The 23,861-nt window shown below is 32.6% G+C and overlaps 2 protein-coding genes across 2 annotated transcripts in view; one reads left to right on the top strand and one right to left on the bottom strand.

The window, feature by feature from the left end:
* Positions 1-8,371: 8,371 nt before the first annotated feature.
* LOC127729151 (uncharacterized) lies at positions 8,372-9,856 on the top strand. The gene is made up of 3 exons (XM_052236816.1): positions 8,372-8,491; positions 8,919-9,096; positions 9,651-9,856. The coding sequence occupies exons 1-3, from the start codon at positions 8,372-8,374 to the stop codon at positions 9,854-9,856; spliced, it is 504 nt and encodes a 167-aa protein (XP_052092776.1).
* An 8,039-nt stretch (positions 9,857-17,895) lies between these two features.
* Positions 17,896-23,861, bottom strand: part of LOC127730263 (autophagy-related protein 9A-like) — a 38,606-nt gene continuing 32,640 nt past the window's right edge. The window contains exon 21 of the mRNA XM_052238564.1: positions 17,896-23,394. Coding sequence (XP_052094524.1) covers positions 22,918-23,394 — 477 coding nt within the window. The 3' untranslated portion in view covers positions 17,896-22,917. The remainder of the gene's footprint in view (positions 23,395-23,861) is intronic.

The raw sequence follows: 23,861 nt of genomic DNA, 5'->3' as shown, positions 1-23,861 counted from the left end.
TTGGCTTTACTGATAACGAACTTTTCCTAAATTTTCATTTGATAAATAAAAGAGTTATTAAGAAACTAAGGTTTCAAATAACAGGTTTTATAAAGCTTAATATTAACTCTTGTCAAATATATTAGTCTTCATACAGTAGTTTTGTCTTAGTTTTGTCTTTCAAATTAAATGTTTGTGAAACACTGCGATTTGGAAATAAATTATTCAATATTTTTGTTTGATATTAGACAAATTTGTACTTCAGTTGACGAAAAATTGTATTTTGTATAACAAAATGAATAGAGTTTCTTTTTGATAAATTGATGAAAAGTAGACTGGTTGTTTTCTGGAAGAGAATTATGTGTGCTAAACATAGATGAAAATGCTGTACTTTTGTATAAACTATTGTATGATAAGCAGAACACATTAAATAAATCGTTTGTATCGGGAAAAAAATGAATTGGTCGTGTTTTTTTTTCTCGGAATATTGGTTAGCACAAGATTTGATTTAAATTTTTAATTGTCAAATAAAGGCAACAGTAGTATACCGCTGTTCAAAAGTCATAAATCGATTGAGAGAAAACAAATCCGGGTTACAAACAAACACCGAGGGAAACACATCAACTATAAGAGAAAAACAACAAAGGAACAACAGAAACACTGAAGTGCAACAAAATCAAACGCCAACATACATAGAAACGAACTATTTGATAACAACTGCCATATTGCTGACTTGGTACAGGACATTTTAAGAAAAAATGGTGGGTTGAACCTGGTTTTATGGCTAGCAAAACCTCCAGCTTATATGGCAATGTTAACAAATATCGCTAAAATGACAACACTACGTGACGGAAAAACAGCACAAACACACGCAAGAACACTCATCACAGAGAAACGCACAAATAAATAATATACATTGTAATAGTCGATACAACATGTAAACCGCAGAATAACAACGAACACCTTTCATTAACTACAGACAGCACAGGACATCACAAACAGTGACGTATTTTTGTAACGAATATATAATCTTGAAATTCATACAATTATTTTCAAAATACTAGTCCAAACAATTATCATGATAACGACGGTACTGAAAGGCTATTTTATAATTATTTGGGACTACAAACGACAATACATAACACATTATCCAACCGAAACAACAAATGAAACATCATAAATAAATACATGAATGTTGGATGTATAAAATACCGAGACACGTCGTATAGCAATGCAAATTCACACTCGGCAAAACAGTCATATTCAGGAATAGGTCACGTTCGGTACTTAGCAGACAGACGGACATAGATGTTAAACCACGATCTAAGACGTGGTAAAAATGTCATTAGTTAGTTTAGACACAGACACATCGTATAGATAAACCAATTTGTGATGGTGTCCATAAAATTTACGGAGTGTCATTTTTAATCTTTCCTCCTCATAACTCTGTTGAAGCAGTTTTGCGTAAGGAGCACACTCCTGTATATGAAGTCTGTATAGTGTGAACATGCAAGAGCATTACGTATCAATTGAGATATGTAAACACCATACGACGGAGCAGAGGGTATGTTACTGCTGAGAAATGGGAAATTGATTATTGGGAAGTTGAAATCATCCCGTTTGTCATAGATTTTAGCGTAGAGTCGTCCATCTGTGTCAATATTGAGGAAAAGATCAAGGTATGAAGCAGTCCTTCTTGAATCAGTAGTATTCTTAATTTCAAGTTCACAGGGATATTTGAGATGCAAGTACTGACTGAAATATGGGTTATTCAGTGTAAGGACATCATCAATATATCTGAAAGTAGAATTAAAGAATTTTGCAAGGTGCTTTTTCTTTTTGTCTTTCGGAAGTTTTTGAATGAATTCTGCTTCATACGAGTACAAAAACAAGTCGGCCAGAATGGTTGCACAATTAGTACCCATTGGAATACCGATTGTCTGTTGAAATATCAATCCACCAAACTCAACTAATATATTGTCGATTAAAAAGTCCAGCATTTTGATAATATCATCTTCACTGTATTTTCTGATAGAATCAGTGTGGTTCTTCACAAAATAAGAATTATTATAACCCAAAACAAGAAATTTATATCTACGCTTCCCATTTTTATAGAAAAAGCTCTGTTTAATGAGATGGTAAAGTCGATCTTTCAATTGAGCATGGGGAATAGTAGTGTAAAACGTAGAAAAATCAAAGGTCTTAATGTTGCTGCAATATTGCAGAGATTGTGATCTAAGATTTAGCAGTAGATCTCTAGAATTTTTGAGAATCCACATCTGATTGACACCACTGGTAGAATATATCTCATCACAATATTTTTGAAGGCCATCTCTAACTGTAAAAAGAAAAATAGTTAACACTTTAGAAAGGTGTTTAGTCGAACATCTTGATGATCCAGCTATGTATCGTTCTTTATACGGAGTTTTGTGAAGTTTTGGTATCCAGTATAATGACGGTAGACTTTCTTCGTTTTCTTTGATGTTAATACCAAATGAAAGAAGGACAGATTTGTGATTTTGAAAAATTTCAATCTTTGTAAATGATGTTAAAGAATATGTAGGATTACCTGGTGTGCTGTTTATTCCAAGCTCTTTTGTGATAAATGCGAGAAAGAAGACGTAGATACTCTTTCCGAATAGATTAAGGCTGTGAGGTCGTTGATACAACTCAGAATTAAGAAACTGAATTGTTCTACCAATACCCATGCTACGTCAATCTTCAAAGACCCAAATGTTGCAAAACACTTGTCCTACCTCCATGAAAAATTTGTTGTTGTCCCCGCAGATAAAGCCCCAAACAACATCGTTTTTGTGTGTAAATCACATTACATAAACTGCTTGATAAATGAATTAGGTATTGACAATTCACTTGGAAACCCAACATATACCACACGACACTTACTAAAGATGAAATCCTGGATTATCATAGGTCTGTTCTATGTTCCTTTTGAATTTCAACCAAAGATGAAGATCTGGATCTTCCATCACTGTATTGGATACCTAAACTACATAAGTGTCCTTACAAACAACGGTATATTGCTGGGTCTTCCAAGTGCTCCATGAAACCTCTTTCTAAATTATTAACATCAATTTTATCAGCAATCAAAGCCGGGCTTCAAAGTTATTGTGAAACTGCCTATTCTAGAGGTGGCGTGAATCAGATGTGGATACTAAAAAAATTCCAAAGATCTTTTAGAGTACATACAATCTAAGACTCTTTCATCTTGCAACAGTAATAAAACATTTGAGGTTTCTACACTTTACACAAGTATTTCCCATTCCAAACTAAAAGACAAATTGAAAGAGTTGGTATTGCTTTGCTTCATAAAAAAGAATGGCCAAGTATCTTGCCTTAGGGAGGGATAAATCCTACTTTGTAAAAAATAACTCTGATTCAAACAAAAAATTCTCTGAAACTGACATTATCAAGATGCTTGATTTCTTTATTGACAACATATTTGTTACGTTTGGAGGACGTGTTTTTCAACAAACTTTCGACATTCCCATGGGAACCAACTGTGTCACTCTTCTTGTCGGCTTGTTCCTTTATTCATATGAGGCTGACTTCATAGAGGAACTTCTTAGGAAGAAAGAAAAGAAGTATCCTTTAACTTTACTTTCCGCTATATAGATGATGTTCTCTCACTAAATAATTCAAAATTTGGTGACTATGTTGAACGCATCTATCCCATCCAACTAGAGATAAAGGATACAACAGATGCAGTTAAGTCTGCCTCATATCTTGACTTACATCTAGAAATTTACAATGAGGTCGGTTGAAAACAAAACTTTACGACAAAAGAGATGATTTCAGCTTCCCAATTGTGAACTTTCCATTTCAATGTAGCAACATTCCCGCAACGCCTGCATACGGAGTATGTATCTCCCCATTTATACGATTTTCCCGGGCTTGTATTTCTTATCAGGATTTCCTTGATAGAGGGTTGCTGCTCACAAGGAAGCTATTAAACCAAGAGTTCCAAATGGTGAAGTTGAAATCATCCCTTCGTAAATTTTACGGACGCCATCACGAGTTGGTTGACCGTTATGAAATATCCATCTCACAAAAAATTAGCGGATATGTTCTTAATGTCGAAACTACAATCCCGTTCCCTTTTCATGAATATGACCTACCGAATTAGACTATTGACCGGGTGTGTACTAACATGAGCAACACGACGGGTGCCACATGTGGAGCAGGATCTGCTTACCCTTCCGGAGCACCTGAGATCACCCTCAGTTTTTGGTGGGGTTCGTGTTGCTTAGTCTTTAGTTTTCTATGTTGTGTTTTGTTTACGATTGTTTGTCATTCAGGTATCTTTCGCCCCTCTTTTGTGAGACATTGCAAATAATGGTTTTTACATACGAAGACAGTATTATTGGAGGCTTTATCTGCTGGAACAACGACATATTTGTCATGCAATGAGGATAAAGCATCCACAACCTCCGGGTTCTTGAATGGGTTAGAAACCCTTGTACTCATAGTACATCGTAGTGTCTGAATGCGCTTCTGAATGCATGATCGAATAGCTTTGATCCATTCAGACAAAGTGTCCAGTTCTGGTTCGTCTGGTTCGCGCTTTACACATTTTCTAGCATAGTCCTCAACTGCATCAATCAGTAACCTGAAGTTCTTTTTCCAGTTGATGGGCTGGGGAATTCTATATTTTAGTCCCTTGGATAACAACTCTCTTAGTTGTTCATTGGTAACGATGCCAAGGTTGCCAGTAACAACATGACCAGCTGGACTATAATTGTATTTTGACGGTGCACATGAGCAATCCGGAGGTTTGGTTTTCATATCTTTGAGGTTAAAGGCCTCTAAAAGCCTCTTGTGGTTGAAAATCTTGGCAAAAATAGTCAAACCACGTGAGCGTATTCATTTTAAGTAGACATTGTCAATAACTGATTACGAAGGGTGTCAATTAGTATATTAAAAAATGGTTAATAACTGTTCACGAAGTGTGTCAATTATTATTTTTACATGTGAAATATTTTTAACTGTAGTTTGTAAGTTTGATAGCTGTATTATAGATATATTCCACATGATCGAGGAAATGCAAATTGTAGTTTTAGGTGTTTGAATTTCCTATGTAACAAGTTCTTTTTCTAATTTCGAATTATGTTTTTAATTTGTTTATGATTTGTGATGTATGCAACCACTGTAAAGCTGAAAATGAACTACATCATTTTAGTGTTTGTTCATAAATGCAAAACTGTTGATTAACAATATTTTTAAGACACAGATTCATTTATACATTGTTATCATTACTGTTCAAATGATTATGATTATAAATTAATTTAAAAGCAGAGCATACAATTGCATGTACATTTAACATTGATCAAAGCCCATACCGTATGCATGTAGTGAGCTATAAAAGACCCCGGTATAAAAAATGTAACATGATTCAAAAGGGAAAACAACGGCCTAATTTGTACTTCAATAATAAATGAAAAACAAAGATGGCAGACAACATAAAACAACCACTGGTTTACATGTGCCTGGCTTTGGACAGGCACATAAAGAATGTGACTGGTTTTCGTGAATTTGAAAGTGCTCAACCCTCTGCTTAACTTTTGACAGTGGTGAAACAAAGCTCCATAACAAAATGTTAACATCAGTTGAAAGGAAGGTGGAACGCATCTATCCAATCAACTTGAAATAAAGGATACAACAGAAACATTATGTTTCATATCTTGACTTACATCTAAAAATTAACATTGAGGGTCGGTTGATAACAACACTTCACGACAAAATGATGATTTCAACTTCCCCATTGTGAACTTTCCATTTCATTGTAGTTACATTACAGCAACTCCTGCCTATGGTGTGTATATCTCCCAGTTGATACGATACTCATAATTTCGTTGATAGAGGGTTGCTGTTCACACACATCAAGGGTAAGAAGTGGTGAAGTTGTCACAACCTTTGAAACTTTTACAGACGCCATCACGAGTTCATTGGCCGATATGGAATATCTGTTTCACAGGCGACGACAGATTTGTTCGAATTGTCGTAACCATAATCCCGTACTCATTTCGTTGAATGTGACAAGGCTTAGTCAAACATGAAAGAATATGATATTGTATATAATGGGTACATTTCATCTACTTGTGCTCTTAAGGTCTACGATCGCGGAAACATGTCTCACAGACCCATCGTAACAATCAACTATTTCGTGATTGTGTCCGTAACACTTTCGTAGTCTCGATTACCTTAGCTGTATTTGGCAAAACTTTTAGGAATTTTTGGTCCTCAGTGCTCTTCAACTTCGTACTTTTTTTTACCTATTTAACTTTTTTTTATTCGAGCGTCACTGATGAGTCTTTTGTAGACGAAACGCGCGTCTGGCGCAAATACAAAATTTCAATCCTGGTATCTATGATGAGTTTATTTTCAGTCTTTCTTTTTCACAATCCTGTTTTGGAGTTTTAGCGTAAGAAACAAATACGTGTAAACTTCCGTATAATTTTAATAATAAGATGTTTTCCATCTGTATAAATGTAAGACCAGATTTAGGGCAGACTTTCTGGTTACTGAGTGGCAGGACATCATGAATATATCTGAACATGAAACTTAAAACTTGGCAAGATGATTTTAAGATTGTGTTCCTTCATATATACACATAATCTAGTCGAGCAGTCGAGATACACAATCACAATCCATTTGAATACCGCATCTGTTATCTTCTATGGTGTATTTGTTTTTTGAGTTATTGTGTTTCTTCACAAAGTAATGTTTTTTTCCGGGTCCGGCAAAGAGCAAAACTGGCTCACAGTGTGGTGATGATGGACGGACTAGCGACATAAAACGATTGCCCGTATATTGAAGTTGTGCACCTGCTAATATGGATTTTATTAGAAAACGTTAGACCTCATCAATCAACGGAACGAATGGAAAAAAATGACACTGCTTAATCACTGTACCCAATCACTATATTGTTTAAATCCATCTTTTACCGAAAATGAAAGACAATAAAAGTATTAGAAAGACGTAGACAGTGAACTAGAATATATTTAAAAGTTCAGTGCTAGGTATTGTCATAATATTAATTGACATTTATTCAATTCAGAATTTTCCTTTTGGTATCTAAGATCGGGACATTGCCTGTTTGATATTAACTGTAATTATCAAACTCATAAACATGGTTATTTTAAATAGTTAAGTTGAACTTTATAGTGTGTTTTATGGTACTGTAACTTGCTTGCAAAAACTGTTTATCATTTGATTGGGAATATGTATTTTGGCTTGCCAAACCCCATTGGTGTCATCATATTGACCTCATGAAAGACTTATGTTATTAATAGCAATAGATAATCACTATGGTATCGTCATAGTGATTTCGCAAATAATCCTATTCGCCGTACATTTTTATGCCCGAATATTGCCCAATTTAATTTGCCGTAATAACCTTGCTTCAAAAACGTTAATCTTTGCTGAAAATCGCTAGATTTTGATAGTATCTTACATTGAACGACTCAGATCTAGTTTCGTACAAATACGGAATATTTATGTTGTCCTGTGATATATAGAGCCAGTAGAAAAGAAAACTAGACGAAACGTTGGGGATTCGTTGAAATATTACACAAAACTTTAACCTATAGTTATCTTTGTTTGGTTATTTAGAGGAATACGATAACTCTGTCTCAGGACTCAAAGAATCATGGTTGAGATCAGTAGAAGGTGTAAAATCACTGCTGGGATCTAGAGCAGAGAGAGTCAAACTAAAAGAAAAACCTTCTAAATGTAAACCTCCTGCAACTGCTGACGAGATAGAGATTACTGAAGCAGAGGTCACTTTGATTGATCCCGCCATTGCTAGTGGGAAGTACCAGCAACACAATCTTGTCCATGCTGCAGAGTAAAAACAGTTTTTAGATATGTATTTTGATAACCTTTGCAAGTGGAAAGCTCTGTCAGTTTCCTCAATCGACAAAACAATATGTGCTTCCGATATTTTTACTGTAGAAAAATTGCACAGTTAACAAACACCAAATCGAACTATTTCGCTGAACTCATACGTTTTTGTTCACAGGCTGACTGCATTTCACCTTTGAGTTTGGGGTTTTCATGCAGTTCATTGATCTTTTCACAGATAGTGACTTTTTCATGTGTATCTATAATACCTTTAGTGACTTAGCACAACTACTATAAAGTATGTACAAACTTTGATGTATCATAAGTATATATACAAAATGTATCTCATAATTTAATAATATTTAACCATCCATCCATCAGAAAAAAAGGATAAATAAATTTGTTATATCTTATTGGTTGTATTCCAGCTGCTTATTGTTTGGAACGCCATTACAGTTTCCAGATTAGAAGGTGTCACAATGACGAGTGTTGTCAACCAGGTACAAAGTGGTAATGGTTACCAGATCCAGTTATGGACAACACTGGGAATCATTACAAACCCTTTGAAAGTACGCTTGGCACAGATACTTCTGAGAAGTACAGACCATCTAGCCAGAACCAAACATTAGTTGTAGTAGCTCAAGAACAACAGGTATATTCCATATTTTCATTTAACAGAGTTACTTCCCATTTGACAAGAATTGTCCTTCCTGTGAGTCGCCGGTATATTATAATAAAACATGTAGACTAAAAAACTATATTTTATTTTTTTTTAAAAGGTCTAAGCATATCTCCTCTCTTTAAATCATGTAAAAAATGTGTTAATTTGTTACTGCACACTTTGAATTTTTCTACCAAATGTCAGATTTCAGACATAGAACAGAATAATCGCAAATAATTAATTATTACTCATACAGATATGTTTCAGTATTTACCAAGTTTTGTCTTCCATGTGCACTTCAATTAAAAATTCCTGATGTTTCCTTACACATGTTATACATTATCATGCCATTGACTGAATTTTGTGGGTTTTTTTGTGTGTGTAAAGCTAATGTTTTTTTTCTACTTTGTTTTTTCAGGGATGCAAGAATAATATGTTGACTGCACAAAATGTAAGGATGACTGTTAACTGCAAAGAATGTGACAAACCAAGATGTGTGTACTCAAAATTAAAAATCAGCGCCAGAGACACGAGGTCACAGAGGCACATCCTTGAGAAATATGATTATACATGTGGGTCAGTCATCACTCCAGATGGTAAGATTCAATACTTTTTTCATACATATTTTTGTTTACTGCCTTCCATTGGTTTCATTCTAATGCTGCATATGAAAGATTACTCCTTGAAACATGTGTACAGCATATTGAATAAAAGTCGCATTTAATTGATACAAGTTAAGATATATTCCCAATTTCCATTCTCTATTCTACACAACATGGTTTTGTTTAATAATAAAAATTAAAATAGATATAATTACATTAAATACTTTAATGTTTAGTAAAAGCATATATGTAATATGTCTGAATGTCATGTCATTTGAATTTTGAAGTATGCTAGAAAAAAGCATTAGGTCTATATCATATTTTAATATTTACTGAATGCTTTGGTTCTTTTGTTGGCTGTGTTCATGACATTGTGGTCATGAATCATTTGAATATTGTCACCATTGTGACAAATGCCCTTATATTCATTTTGCTGTGCCAGAGTCAATTTCAAAATCTGCTTTTGGAGATACTGTCAGATGGTATATTTTAAGAGTCTTTGAATATTTTCCCTCTTTTTTTCACATGAGATGTAATGTAGGGGAAAGTCTTTGTCAGGTTGCAGATGTTTTGCTCAACCCATAATGAATTCCCTTTCTACTCTTCAAGTATTGGGAGAACAGATATCTGTTGCCACTGTACCTCACCTAATGCTGGAAAAGATGAAAATGCCTTTAAAACACATAGAGTTGTTCTGTCATGTTGTCAAACCTGTTTGCCAAAAGGGATAACCAAGAGAATGCCCAAAAAATGACATTTTAAAATGCTTTTCGAAACATATGTGACACTGATAATTTAGTCATGAATACATAAAAAAACAGTTTCAATCATTTAATTTTTATTGATTTACTGTAAATATCTAAGACCATGTACAAAAAAATAATGCTATCAGGGGTACTTCCATGTTTGAAAAGAAATAACACCATATTGCATGATTAATGCATGCATTTAAAAGCTCTCTTTATTTGAATTGAACAGTCAAACCTCAAATTTTCGCCTTTAAATAAAAGAAGAGCAAACGTTGTAGTATAAGGCTTTGTATGTGATCATGGAAATTTACAATATACATTTAATACTGCTGAAGAAAAAACTTTTGGCCTACCTACCTACCCTCCTGTGAAATCCAGGGTCGGGAGAGGGGAAACAAACATATTTTTAAATGTGGCCATATATTTTTATGTGTATGACACACTGATTAGATCTACACTCTCATCTATCATTAATCATGAAACATGAATTTATTTTCAAAAAAATAAAATTTCACTCCACTTCTTATCTATTTATCTTATGATATATTTTCATAATGTTATATATGGAGATACGGAAAATCCCTTCAGTCAGATGAAACCTGTCGGACAGAAACGTGCACGTCAAAATATTTGTATACACCCCAAAAAAATGACCTAGTGTTTATGATATCTGAAAAATGTCCCTAATCACAAAAACATAACGTTGACCAATGAACCATATAAATGAGGTAAGAGTTAGATTAACCCTGCCAGGCGGACATCACACCCCAGCTACGAGTATTCAGCCTCCAGCTTATGGTATCTGACAAATGGACTAAGCACATACACTCAACATTGTTCATTAAACCCTGAGTATAAGGTCATGATCAGATGATCCCCGTCAGACGAAAAAAACACACCTCACAATTATTCTTTGCAACAAATATAGTTGACCAATTGCTTATGGTATTACAGAAACTAGCCTTATCATGAAAACTTATCGTCGATAATGAACAATGATCAGATGAACCTTGCAGACGGTTGTGTACATCTTATAACCATTCTAAATACCAAATATATTTGACGTTTTGTTTATAGAATCTGAGAAACGGACAAAATCACAAAAACTTAACGTCGATCACTGATTCATGAAATGAGCTCGAGGTAAGGTGAACTCTGTCTGACGGATAATGTATCCTTTGCAATTATTCTATATACCAAATGAACATGAAAAGAACTAAACAAATCAGGTGAAAAAATATGCAGTTTTTATTAGCATTCATTGAACCATAAAAATGAGGTAAAATGTAATAGACATATAGTAGCCGGAAGTTTCAGGCTTTAAGGAATCTGTATACAAATTATGAAGTATCTAGTCCTTCTAGCTTCTACAATATACAGCTAATTTAGCACCCCTATGTCTCGCATTATGAGACTTTCGTCGTGACAAAATTACGAAGAGGTATATCTGCTAGAAATCATCCCATGTAAACACAATATATCATAGTTATAGTTGCGGCAGTATCGTCTAATACACAAATGAAACTATACAACATATAGAAAAGTATGGCCATGTTTGGTGTAAAATGGCTCAGTTGTTTCAGAGGAGTAGATAGTAAAAATGTACTATGGACACAAAGTGATAGCTAGCCAAGAAAAGACAGAAAAACAAAATATGCCAAGCATTCCACAGAAAATTAAAGGCTGGTTGATATGATTCTATTGAAACTCGTGACATTTGTTATTTCCTATTCTCATTTCACTTTGGTATACAGATAACAATGAAACTGACGACTGTTCTATATTTAAAAATATCAGGCTGTTATTCAAGGTAAGAACCATGAAGCATTTTGTTACTTTGCAGTAATTAAAATAGTGTACCCAAATAGTGACTTTCATTTAATTTGTGAACAAGTTCGATCAGTGCATGATATGCAATCACTTAACAACTCATTTCAAAATTCAGTTAGCAAACATCATTAACAGTGATACTTGTACCAGTTGATGAGTATTTGTTTTAAATTCCTTTGAGAAATATTACGTCGGTTATGATTATAAAATATTCCAAGTCGATTTCAGTTTTATTTGTGAAAAAAACCTTTAGACATCCACAGTTATCATCTGAATGATGGGATTTTCGAGATTGACAATCAGTTTGATTCTGTATACAAATCTGACTGTACATGAAACCTTAATATATACTGAGGTAGAAAATCTTCACAAAGTTCTAACCAACACATCTAAAGATATAAAGCCAAGGATAAACCAAACTGATCAGGTAAATATTGACGTACTTCTCAGTGTAAATGCTATTCAAGATTATGATGAAATATCTGGAACTCTGACATTTACTGCGTCGTTCCTTTTCTTTTGGAATGACGAATTCAAAACATGGGATGATGACAAGTATGGTGGAATAACAAATACTAAACTGCCAGTATTGAAAACGTGGATGCCAGTTATATTTCTCAGAAATGGAGTCTACAGTAATTCAATATTTATTTACAAAAATAATATGGAAATTGAAACATCTGCTGTTACATATTCTGCAGATGGAAACGCAAGTTTTATGATGGTTGGTATGTACCACGTCTCGTGTGAATCAGACGTAACTTATTATCCATTTGATGAACATAAATGTGTCATTTCTCTACTGACTTTAGACATGCTTACTGAAATCACACTCTCATCAACGTTTGGAATATATATAGGCGCAACATCACCACATGCTGAATGGATAATTAAAGCAAATTCAACCACAGCAGTAAAAAAAAGCTTAACTATCCAGGTTGCAGCCATTACAACAATTCAAGAACAGATTGATTTCTCTTTTATAATTAAAAGAGAACATCGTTTTCCGATTTTGAATATCGTTTTGCCAGTAACGAGTCTTAGTTTTGTTCAAACATTGGTGTTCTTGTTACCTGTAGATTCTGGTGAAAGGACCTCGTTTTCGTTTACACTTCTTTTGACATTGGTGGTTTTCATGACGATGACATCGGAACGACTTCCACCTAGTAATAACATTTCTATTTTTAACATGTATTTGCTTCATCAACTATTTTCAAGCATATTTTCAACTGCACTGGTTGTATTCAGTATCAGATTATATTACAAAGATGGAGATTCTAAGCAAAACAAAATTGTATATCGTTTGATTTTTTTCATTTATCTGTGTTCTTTGAAATTATGTTTCAAGAGGAAACAAGTTGAAGATGACAGCAAGGTTGAACACGATACAATGGTGAATGAAAAGAAGCCAAGCTGGAAAACTGTTGCAATGTTTTTTGACAAAATGTGTTTGTGGTTGTTGCTTTTAACATTTTTGATGACCCTTTTTGTATACGGATTGGTATTGATTCTTCACTAAAATGAACATTGTGGATGGAAGGTTAATTATAAAATTTTGTATTTTACAACTATCATTATTTTGTATATAGAATCATGTGCAAAACAGTGTAGCCGAGACCATTGATTGGCGCGCTAAAATATCCCATTGACTGCGTCAGATTAGGTGAACGTTCGTCTGTAACGCCCACAACTCACGACGTATTTATTATAAACATTTAAACTGTGGGGTTGCCAAAGGGTCTCAGTATATATACGAACTACAGTGCACAGTATATTATATACATATTTTATTTGCGATCATAAAATGTACGAAGTCGTTCATTACTATGTAAATTGTGTCGATTAAAAAAAAAGCTGAATATGTTTCTGTTGCCAAGGGTTTTTCACAAGTATAGTAGTTAGCAGAAAAAGATCATCAAACTATACATTGTATACTGAACTGCGGCCAAGCTTAGCGAAAGGTCGTGCAACATAATCAGTCAAACAAACTTTATTAGATTAACTCGTTAAGGAACGATCGTTTTCATTGGTCAATTAACACCTTCGACCTCACACCTGCGAAAATAGAACACGCGTACTATAAAGCTGAATGGACTGATCAGTATTCACGTAGCCGGTCAAGGTCGTTAAAAACTTTCATCGTCGTATTCACGTACATGATTGTGTTCTTGATTATCCCATGGCAATTCTAGCTTTTATACATGTGCATGTAAAATTTTAAACTTTAATCTTAACAGTCACGTCGAAATATTTAATTCAACTGTCTCCTCTCAATTGGTTCTGGATTAAGGGAGCTACCATTTTATTTTGATTGAGGGTGGGGGACTTGGATGAAACATTTTGTCCTGCATTTTTTTTAGTTGTAATCTCTGTCCTGTCTTTCTATTTTTCAGTCTGTTAGGTCCTGACTATATTTATTAGTTTATCCTGATTTTTTTACATAAATCGTCATCCTGCCTTTTTTTTGTCAAGTTGCTCACCCTGCCTTATCTTTTATTCAATGGACTTGATGAATTAACGTTGTACTTGAAATGAAACCGTACTTAACTACAAAAATAACCAAATTACATACTAAAGATATTGCTCGATTTTTATAGTATATGGGTTTGTGTTATAAACTGTCATGTTCATTATTTATATTCTTTCATAAGTTTTAGGATAGTGTGATTTTTTTTCTGATTTAGTTTACTTGATTTTGAAAAAAAAATCCCGAAATTCTAAGTAAATTCAGAACATGTAACCAGCCATGCTTTGTTTAGAGAAAAAATGGAGATGGCAAACCATGGCACAGTGGAAGGAAATGTACTTTATAAACTCCAGCGATATACTTTCTTAATTTATAATTAACTGTTTTGCTATCCTCGGTTGAAAATTATATATTGTAAATATTTAAATAGTTGCATAGAAAACAATCAGTTTTAAACAGTGTGGTTATTCACTAAATGTATTGATAAAAGGTGACTCCATTTTTGTACATACTTTTACAGTAGTCATCCTTAATTTCTTAATATTTCGTTTATAAGTTTATCATACATGTATGATTTTGTATTTCATTTTAATACGTACGCATGCCACACGTTACTTTGGCGGATAGTTCAACAATGTTATGCAAAGCTCTATTCTTACGGTATGAAATTAAAGGATAAATTTTCAACCAATTAAAATCGAAAACAGTACATTTATATAGTTCCTTATAAACTACGACATTTCTCACAAGTATTTATTTATTTTTTAGTTCCACACATGCAAAAATAAAATCTTCGCCGATGAAACATTTCAAACCTTTTTACACCAACATGCCTTCACTGAATTCATTTGAATTTCGTGGTGACCATGATAGTACATTGCATAGTACATCTGTATTCACGTGCACACATGATGCGATCTTTCGGGGACAATTTGCTCGTTTATGACACGTCATTTCTGAATGACCAAACGCTTAGCTACTTTATTTTCGTTTTATAGCATGAAAACAATAAAAGAGGAATGTGCAACCCATCATAAATTTGAAATGGATCAGTATTATGAGATCCTTATTATAAGTAACTACGACATTGTCAGGATAATAACCTAGCGTCAATATGAAAGAAATTAAAGTGGTTCATACATTCATCCGTATAAAAGCGGCACATGTATTTTATTTTATCCTTATATTTTTCATAGTGCGGTACAAGTGCTGCATGCATAAAGAATATTACTTAACACAAATTATTAGTATAATATTTCGACCCCACTATTTGAAATTCACAAAATACTTATTTAATTATTTCGACCAAAAATCATTGTTTTTTACGTTCGTAGTAACGTAGTACATTCCATTGTCGGTCACCTGTGTCAATTCACGTGCACACTACAATTGTTGTTGTACTAAAATCTTTCGGCCAATGAAATGAGACGTTACAAGTTGTTTGTTTGTGATACGCCAGAATGTTATCAATGAATTATCAATCGCTAAACTTGACTGTACCTATTCAAAAACGTAAATGCAAATTTCACAAGGCTTGATCCAAATAGCCTTTTTACTGTCTAATAACTTGCAAGTACGAAAAAGACAGGAAAGAAGTATATTTTGTCTATATGTTTTGTGTTTGCACACTTTTTAAAGTTGATTATGCATTCGTTCTAAAATAAAATTTTGACCAGATAAAAGTTAAAAGATGACATAATTGGACAACCGCAATTGTTAAATCGCTTTGACGTCCGAAAAAAAGATAATAATCAACACATCCATTGTAACTTTTAAAGCCAGTTAAATCCTTTTTTGCTGAAAGAACGTCCGATATCATAAAAATTCATTATCAAAACATAACAAAAACACAAGTAAAGAACGTTTAAGTATTCAAATAAATCAAAACACAAAGGTTATTCCTGATTAGTTTTTCGAATTATTTTATTTAGGCTTTGAGACCCTTTGGTGACCTCACAGTTTAAATGTCTATAATAAATACGTCGTGAGTTGTGGGCGTTACAGACGAACGTTCACCTAATCTGACCCAGTCAATGGGATATTTTAGCGCGCCAATCAATGGTCTCGGCTACACTGTTTTGCACATGATTCTATGAAACTTAGCTGTTTATTTTAGTTCATATAATAAAGTGTGTAAATAAAAATATTCAGTGTTCAAAAAAGTGTCTCTGTTTCTTAAGAGGGAGAGAAGGTAAAAAAATTTCCTGTAAAGCAACAATGATAAAAACATGTATTTCGTATCAGTAAAAAGTATTACTCAATGTTACTCGATATATCTAGAACTGTTTTAAAAACCAGTGTGGCTATGATGGTTTTGTCCGATAAAAACAAACAATACTTCTTGTAAAAGCTCATTTTACAAAATTTAGGCTGTTCTTTCTCAGATAATTTTGGATTTAAAGTTTCTAAACTGGAGATGGCTTTTCAAACTTTTGATGTTGAATTCGCCTGATAAAGGTCATTCAAAAAAAATTGTACATAGCTAGGATCTTCATAATATACGTTTACGTATTACTCACACAGAAAAGAACAAACTAACGTGGCATATCCATACAAATACAAATAATGTTTAGAATAATTGACTTTTCTATGCCACACGTACAATAGTAGGAAGGGACATTATATTTTCAGTTCAGAGCGTCTGTTTGTCTCATATAAGCTATAATGTATCAGGTTTGGTTAAAGGTAGTCAAAAATAACGTTGTGGTCACATGAACAACAAACTTAGTACACTATAATTCAGTATGGTGAGAACTTTTTAAAATTTAGTCCAAAAAGTAAATTAACAAAAAAACCGAACTCCAAGGAAAATTCAAAACGGAAAGTCTAGTCCAAGTTAGTGTTATGACCCAGATTTCGCAGTTATCTGAACATGCAAATGTGATAGTGTGAGCTGGACATGATGTCAAAAAAGACACATACTCTTGTTTCTTAAACATTTCTCCATACTTGGATGCTGTTGTTGCAGTCAGGCCTCCTTTTTTGTTATTTTTCCTAGAACTAAAGTTAATTTCAAGATATTAACAAATTAGATGGTTATTACATTAGCTTAACTTGTAAACTAAACCAGCAGGTGCATTTTTCAAGTTTATCTACTTGTTCTGGGGATTTTTCTTACATTAAATATGATTTTTATGAAAATATATTTCTATTCTCTTTTCTTCAATTATAACTATACTAAAATTTCAATTTCAAAAAAGGTTACCATTATTCAGTTGTCATATACTCTTGTATCATTCATTTACAAATGCATCACAGACTTATATGAAAGAAAATAGAGATACTATGAGCAACTTGTTAAAGTAAAATGGTAATCCCTAGGGTAATGCATTGGCTTAGTCCAAGATTTGATAAGGGAAACCAAAATAAATGTACTTGAATAACAAAAAAGGTGCACAATGACATTATATTGTGGAAGTTTCATTAAATTCTAATAAGGGGTTTCAAGGAAGATATGGATTCAAGTGTGCACTGTAGTGGTTGGATACAACAAAGTCATTGACAGGCCAAAGTTAATCAAGATTTCATTAAGATGAAGAAATGAAATAGGATGTGCGAATGTATATCATGTAAGTAAGTTTTTTTGCTGTATAAAAGCGGTCCAGGAGGAGCATTAGAAACAAATTAGGGACTGAAGGATGAACTGACAGAATCTCCAAATCAGAAAGCAGGTAAAGAGAACAAAAACTAGAGGCTTCAATGAACCTGTATCGCTCATCTGTTGACTGACACATAAAAAAAAATCTGTTACATAACAATCTTGTTTATTTAAATGACTACAGCAAATAACAATGATAATAATTTATATGCTTGCACAATATGATTAGAATATAAAGATCCACCAAGAAAAATTTATCTCAATTTTCAAATGTATAAAACAAATATGCAAGTATAATAGATTGATGCAGACATGTTATTAAATCAAAAACCATCACACATAAATCTCGATTCCTGTTTACAAGGAAGTTCATGCAAACAAAATATCAAGTCCAGGGAATCATGTGCAAGAAATTCTTTTATCTTTGCTGTTGACTAAAAGGAAGGTAGATGATAATTAAATATTCCATTCTAAGTTACTAAATTAGATTACGAAAACAAATACATCTCAAAGGGCAGTGATTATATATTATCAATTGTTTTTCAAACAAGAGGGTGTTTCTCAGCTACAATCTCATTGAAAGGCGACAGCCCTCAGATGAGATGTGGCCGAGAAACATCCTTAAGTTTGAAAGACCACTGATAATCTGTTTATCGCTATTTTGCCTATGACGTCGTTTATGTTTACATTGACAACGGCACATGCGCTTTTAGTTTCTGACGATAATTTTCTATATCAAGCAAGTAGCATGATATGAAAAATTATCACAAGAAAAGATCAAAGGAAATTTGCACGAAATTGCGATAATGATAGTTATTTGACAGATATAAGAGTAAAACCTATCTTTGGTGAGTTTTTATAGGACAAATTTAGAGCAGTCATCCTTTGTGTATTAAGATGGACTTCATTCCAATTGCTCCATGATATTTGGTTTCATGGATAAATCCTTCATTATCAATTGGAAATCACTATAAAGTTTGACATAAATACTCCTTGAATATTGAAATTCAATTTTATTTTTTACGATGATAACTTCTTTTTCTTATTTGTAAATTTAGAATTGTATGTTATCATAACCAGTGAAAGTTTATAATTTGCACTTCAAACAGGTAACAGTCCTTTTTATGTCTCAAGCATATATACTTGGTCAAGTGGAATAAAATGAGGATTTCATATTCAATTTTACAACTTTCCTTGACACTGGCGCATTAATCTCAAAATTTGAAATTCCTTCACACCACAAAGCCTTTTATAAAACCACCTGATTTCGGCATCTGGCTCAACAACTGCATGTTCTTAATAAACAAAATTTTTTCCATAGATCAATATTATTTTTTAAAGAAAAAAAAGGAGAAACAAACTGAATAACGGAACTAATAGTTAAATGGATTTAAGTGATCTTATGCTTTTATTTTTCATAGCTTAAATTACATATGTAGTTCTTCTTTAAATACGACTGCAAACCGAAAAGTAGCTCAAATCCTTTAATTATTATGAAAGTTACCAAAAAATGCAGGAACCTCAGATTTGTTGAATTTATTTTAAGCCATGTATTTATTTCTTAGGAATGGGTCATATGATTCCAAAACCAAGTAACTTTGAAGCTCTTCTTAATCATACAATATAAGACCAAAAAGCCCATGAGCAATTGGCTTTAAATAGTTTACCAGAATTTATGGCTATTTAAAACAAATTAATGATTTCTCCTTGATCTTAATACAGAAATCGTTTGTTTCAGATAAAAAAATTAACCACTATATGCTTTATTCTTAAGGGTTGCATAAAAATTGTCAAATGCTTAACTTACTTTTTACAACATAGTTAGAAACTGGTTTTTTTCAACAATCATTTATTTTTATTGATTTTACATTAAATAAAACACTTAAAGTTCTATCACCACCACTAAAGGGTCAAATTAAACCTTTTATAAACATTGTTATTATGATTAAAATTAAAACATATAAAAATTTCAAAATCACACATGTATTTCGTGTTCAATAGTATGTATGCTAAAGTAGAAATGTTGCATTCAAAATAATAAAATGTGTCATCTGTAAACCATTGGTTTATTTTACCAGAAATACAAATAGTGAAATATCTAATTATTTTGATAAATCTTTCAGCTTTAATAACAGCCTTCATTCACATATTTTTATAATGGACAATAGTCACAATAGGGAATTTACCAGATTACTTACATCATCCAGCAAGCTTTAGGTTTTAAACAACTTTTGAATCTTTAAAAGCCCATTGATTTCTTGGATATCTTGATCTAGTACCATTTATACAAACTATTACCTATTAAAATACAGTATTGCACCAGTTCACTGCATATCACATATAAGGCATAACATGAATATATTTACAAAGAATATGTGATATAATGGATATACACATTAACACACACTGAAAACACCAAATATATGTCATATATCACTATTAACAACAAAAGCAGTCTTATTTTACATATCAGCATAACATTAAAATGTTTTCAATAAAACTATTCACAAGTTTTGTTTCATAACAATTCAACATTTACATCTAAAATCAACAAAATTACAGATTTGTATAGTATTGTGTAACTGGTTTCTACAAACAGACAAAATCACACAGTCTTGTCGCTTTTTTGTGGTTCTTTGTTGTTTCATTTACAATAGACAGTAAAGGGTTTTAAATGGAACTATACAAGGGTAATGCAAACTAAATTGAGCATAATATTTGATTCAAACTTCTTTTCAAGTATCTTTTTTTTTAAAGTTTTTTTGTAAATTCATGAGCTTGAATACAGTTTATGTAAAGTGCTTAACAACTGAACTTAGCTATCATTTCAGTAACTAATCAAGTTTTGACATGAAAAAATCATCAGTAAATGCTTCTTTTTTACTTCAAATTTTTTCTTGGTTTTTTCCCACATATATATATATATATACATTAATAGAAATAAGAAATCACATATGACATGTATGATGTTTATTTGTTTCTTTGTTGGTATTTAATGCCACTTTCAACAACCATTGCTATATCATACATATATGGCAGTCTGTTTTTTTTTTGTTGTTTTTTTTTTTTGGTAGAGGAAGCAAAGTACACAGAGTGAACTGCAAACCTTCAGCAAAAAAAAAACTGGCTAATCACATATAAGAATAAAAGAATCAAATAAATATATATAGACAAATTATTGCAATGCTTTAATTGAGAAAGCACTGACCTGTTCACAATAGAATTAGTAATGAAAATCACTTTTTCATTTATTTTTTAGTTTGCACTTAAATTGCAATAATCCAAGATTTTTTGTTGTTGACAAGAGATTCACATCTATAAAAACATGCATAAATTTCTAAATCTATAACAAATAAAAATATAGATAATTGAGTATGAGTCTTTTAACTGGCCAATAAATCTAATATAAGACATTGAACAGGACTTTGAATAATGAAGTTCAGTTAAATAAGCTGGCAAAGCTTGCATCAAGTCATTATCATTGGTTTCCAGCTGTCATAAAAATTGAAGCATAATTCAGGCAATGTTTTTTTAGTTTTAATTTTTTAACATTTTTTATGCTGGGGGCTTTTATATAACGAATTCATTATTATTCATTGGATACCAATTTTCAAGGATTTCGTGGGCACAGGTGAACCACATGTTTAAATGTTCAACGAATGATACATTTTCTATAAGTTTGTATGCAGAATTCAACAAAACCACGAAATTAAATATCCATGAAAATGCAGGTTTTCTTCAAGCCATGAAAATTGGCACCCACAAAAATAAATGAATCCACAGTAAACAATCTTGGTTTTGCTCATTGTTGAAGATCATACTGTAGTTGTTTACATCCTTGTCCTTTGGTCTCTATTGTAGAGATGCCTAATTGGAAATCACACCACATCTATTTAGTATTATATTGATAAATGAAAGTTTTATTATTCAAGAGTGTTGTAAGATGATTCCATAAAATCTGACTGGAATCATTATTTTCTGAATCAGTGTGCCACAAGATGCTTTCAAGTTCTATCACCTGGATCAAGTCATCACCTTTTCAAAAGTTACAGACCTGTATGACCAGTAGACTTCAATGATGAAAGGCAGTAATCAGGTTTTATTGTTTCATCTTTAGTCTTATCATGTCTACAAATGTTACTAAACTCATGAGAAAAATTCTACAGTAAAATTCCAGATATAAATTCAGTGGATTTAAATTGTCATGGATTATCAAAACACAAAATTCATTATTCAAGTTGTATACCATAGAAAGCCATGCACTGTTCAAATTTCTGCCATTGTACTCACTACTCTTTTGGCCACATATAGTTAGACCAAAATTTTTCAATTATTTGGTGAACTCTGGTGAGTAGCAAGTGTCATACATGGCCCAGTATTGTTTGAGAAACAAAAACTAACAGGTCTGAAATATGCTTTTTTACATATTCCAAAACATTTTAATTTTTTTTTCCTTCTTAACTGGTAGTCTTTGGTCATTATAACAAAATGATCAATGTTTCAAATACATGCTTCCTGTGTGATATAAACAATTGAACAATAAAGTTGTATTCATACATGTACATGGTTAATTTAAATTTACAATTACTGGTATACCCCAAAAAATGCACAATTTTTCTGAACAAAAAAGTGGTGCATTAAAATTAATTTTTATTACATAACATATCACTTGTGCTGCTACAATACAATAAAATGAGGTAATTCACACACACATAATGGTTAAATCACAACACTGTCAGCTAAGATAAATGTAAAACAAACAGCTTAACTCACAAACTATATCAGCTGCTATGATTGACAGCTCTGCTTTGAATTGCCAATCAGGCATGTATACGTTTCCCCTTTCATAATACTGTGGATTCATTTTTTGTCATGGGTACCAATTTTTGTGGATTAAAGAAGAATTAAATTTTTGTTGATACTTGATTTTGTGGTTTTGCCAAAGTTTGCATACAATCCTGTGAGAAATTCATACTTTGTTGAACATTTAAATTTTTGGATCATCTATACCCACAAAATACATGAAAATTAAGTACCCAGTGAATAATAATGAATCTACAGTAATCTAGAAAAGAAATAACCTATATCAAAGGCTTTTTAGCACTTACACACAAGCTTACTGATTCATGGAGCTTCAACAACAAAGAATTGTTCAAGGTTCTGTTTCTTCACTACACCTGATTAGAAGTGAATAGTTTGTCAGTATTGACTTCTTCTGTACTTTCCTCTTCACTTGATTTTTCCTGTATGTTGGGCATTGTACTCACTGTTGGTTGGTTACTATCCTGTCTCTGCCACATTGAGCGTGCACGGGCGTCTTCTAATGTCTCATACTGATTATTTCCCTTTGCTTTTCTGAACTGCATGTCATGGAGATAGATTGCACTGTAACTCATGTCATGCGACAACATTTCAATCGTCCCTTCATCATAATTTCCCCTAAAACTTAATGAGCTTGGTGCTGTATTGCTAATACTACCACTTGAACTCTGCATACTGCTAAATATTCCAGATCCTGATCCCCCAAGGGGACCCTCAATATGTGACAGTCCACCTCTAAGACGAGGTTGTACACCTGATGCTAGGGTTGAGATCTGACCAGGAAACATGGCACTCTGCATAGTAATACTGGAAGCTAAACTGTTATACTGCAAGGAAAAAAAATGTATTGAATTTGGTTGGGTTTTTTCTCTAGTATTTTTGTCAATTGAGGTAAATCTATGAAATATGACAGTGAATGATTAATGAGGGTCTGGATTAGGTTTACTAAATAATAGATAATAGTGTGCAATCTTTACCCAAAAACTTGGCCATTTACCTCAATTGATATTGAATGTCAGCTCCTTACTTGGAAAAATAAAGATAATTTCAACTTAATTTTTTTTTTAAAACACCTGTAATATGAATTGATTACTTGAACTCTTATGAACGTATTTACACTTGTATGCAAATTTGTCCGCCATCACTTAAAGTAAAACAAGTTCCCGTAAAATTTTTCATCATAATTAAAAAGTAAACATTGCATGACAACAGAGGTTATTAGGAGACAGATCTTATTTAATTTGGAGTAAATTCAGCTAAACACCTAAAAGTGTAAATATGTCTATTCAACAGC

This window comes from Mytilus californianus, unplaced genomic scaffold, assembly GCF_021869535.1.
Source record: "Mytilus californianus isolate M0D057914Y unplaced genomic scaffold, xbMytCali1.0.p SCAF_2, whole genome shotgun sequence".
NCBI classification, from domain to species: Eukaryota; Metazoa; Mollusca; class Bivalvia; order Mytilida; family Mytilidae; genus Mytilus; species Mytilus californianus.
Note: the sequence above shows the minus strand (reverse complement) of the source record. Positions and strands in the feature narration are given on the sequence as shown.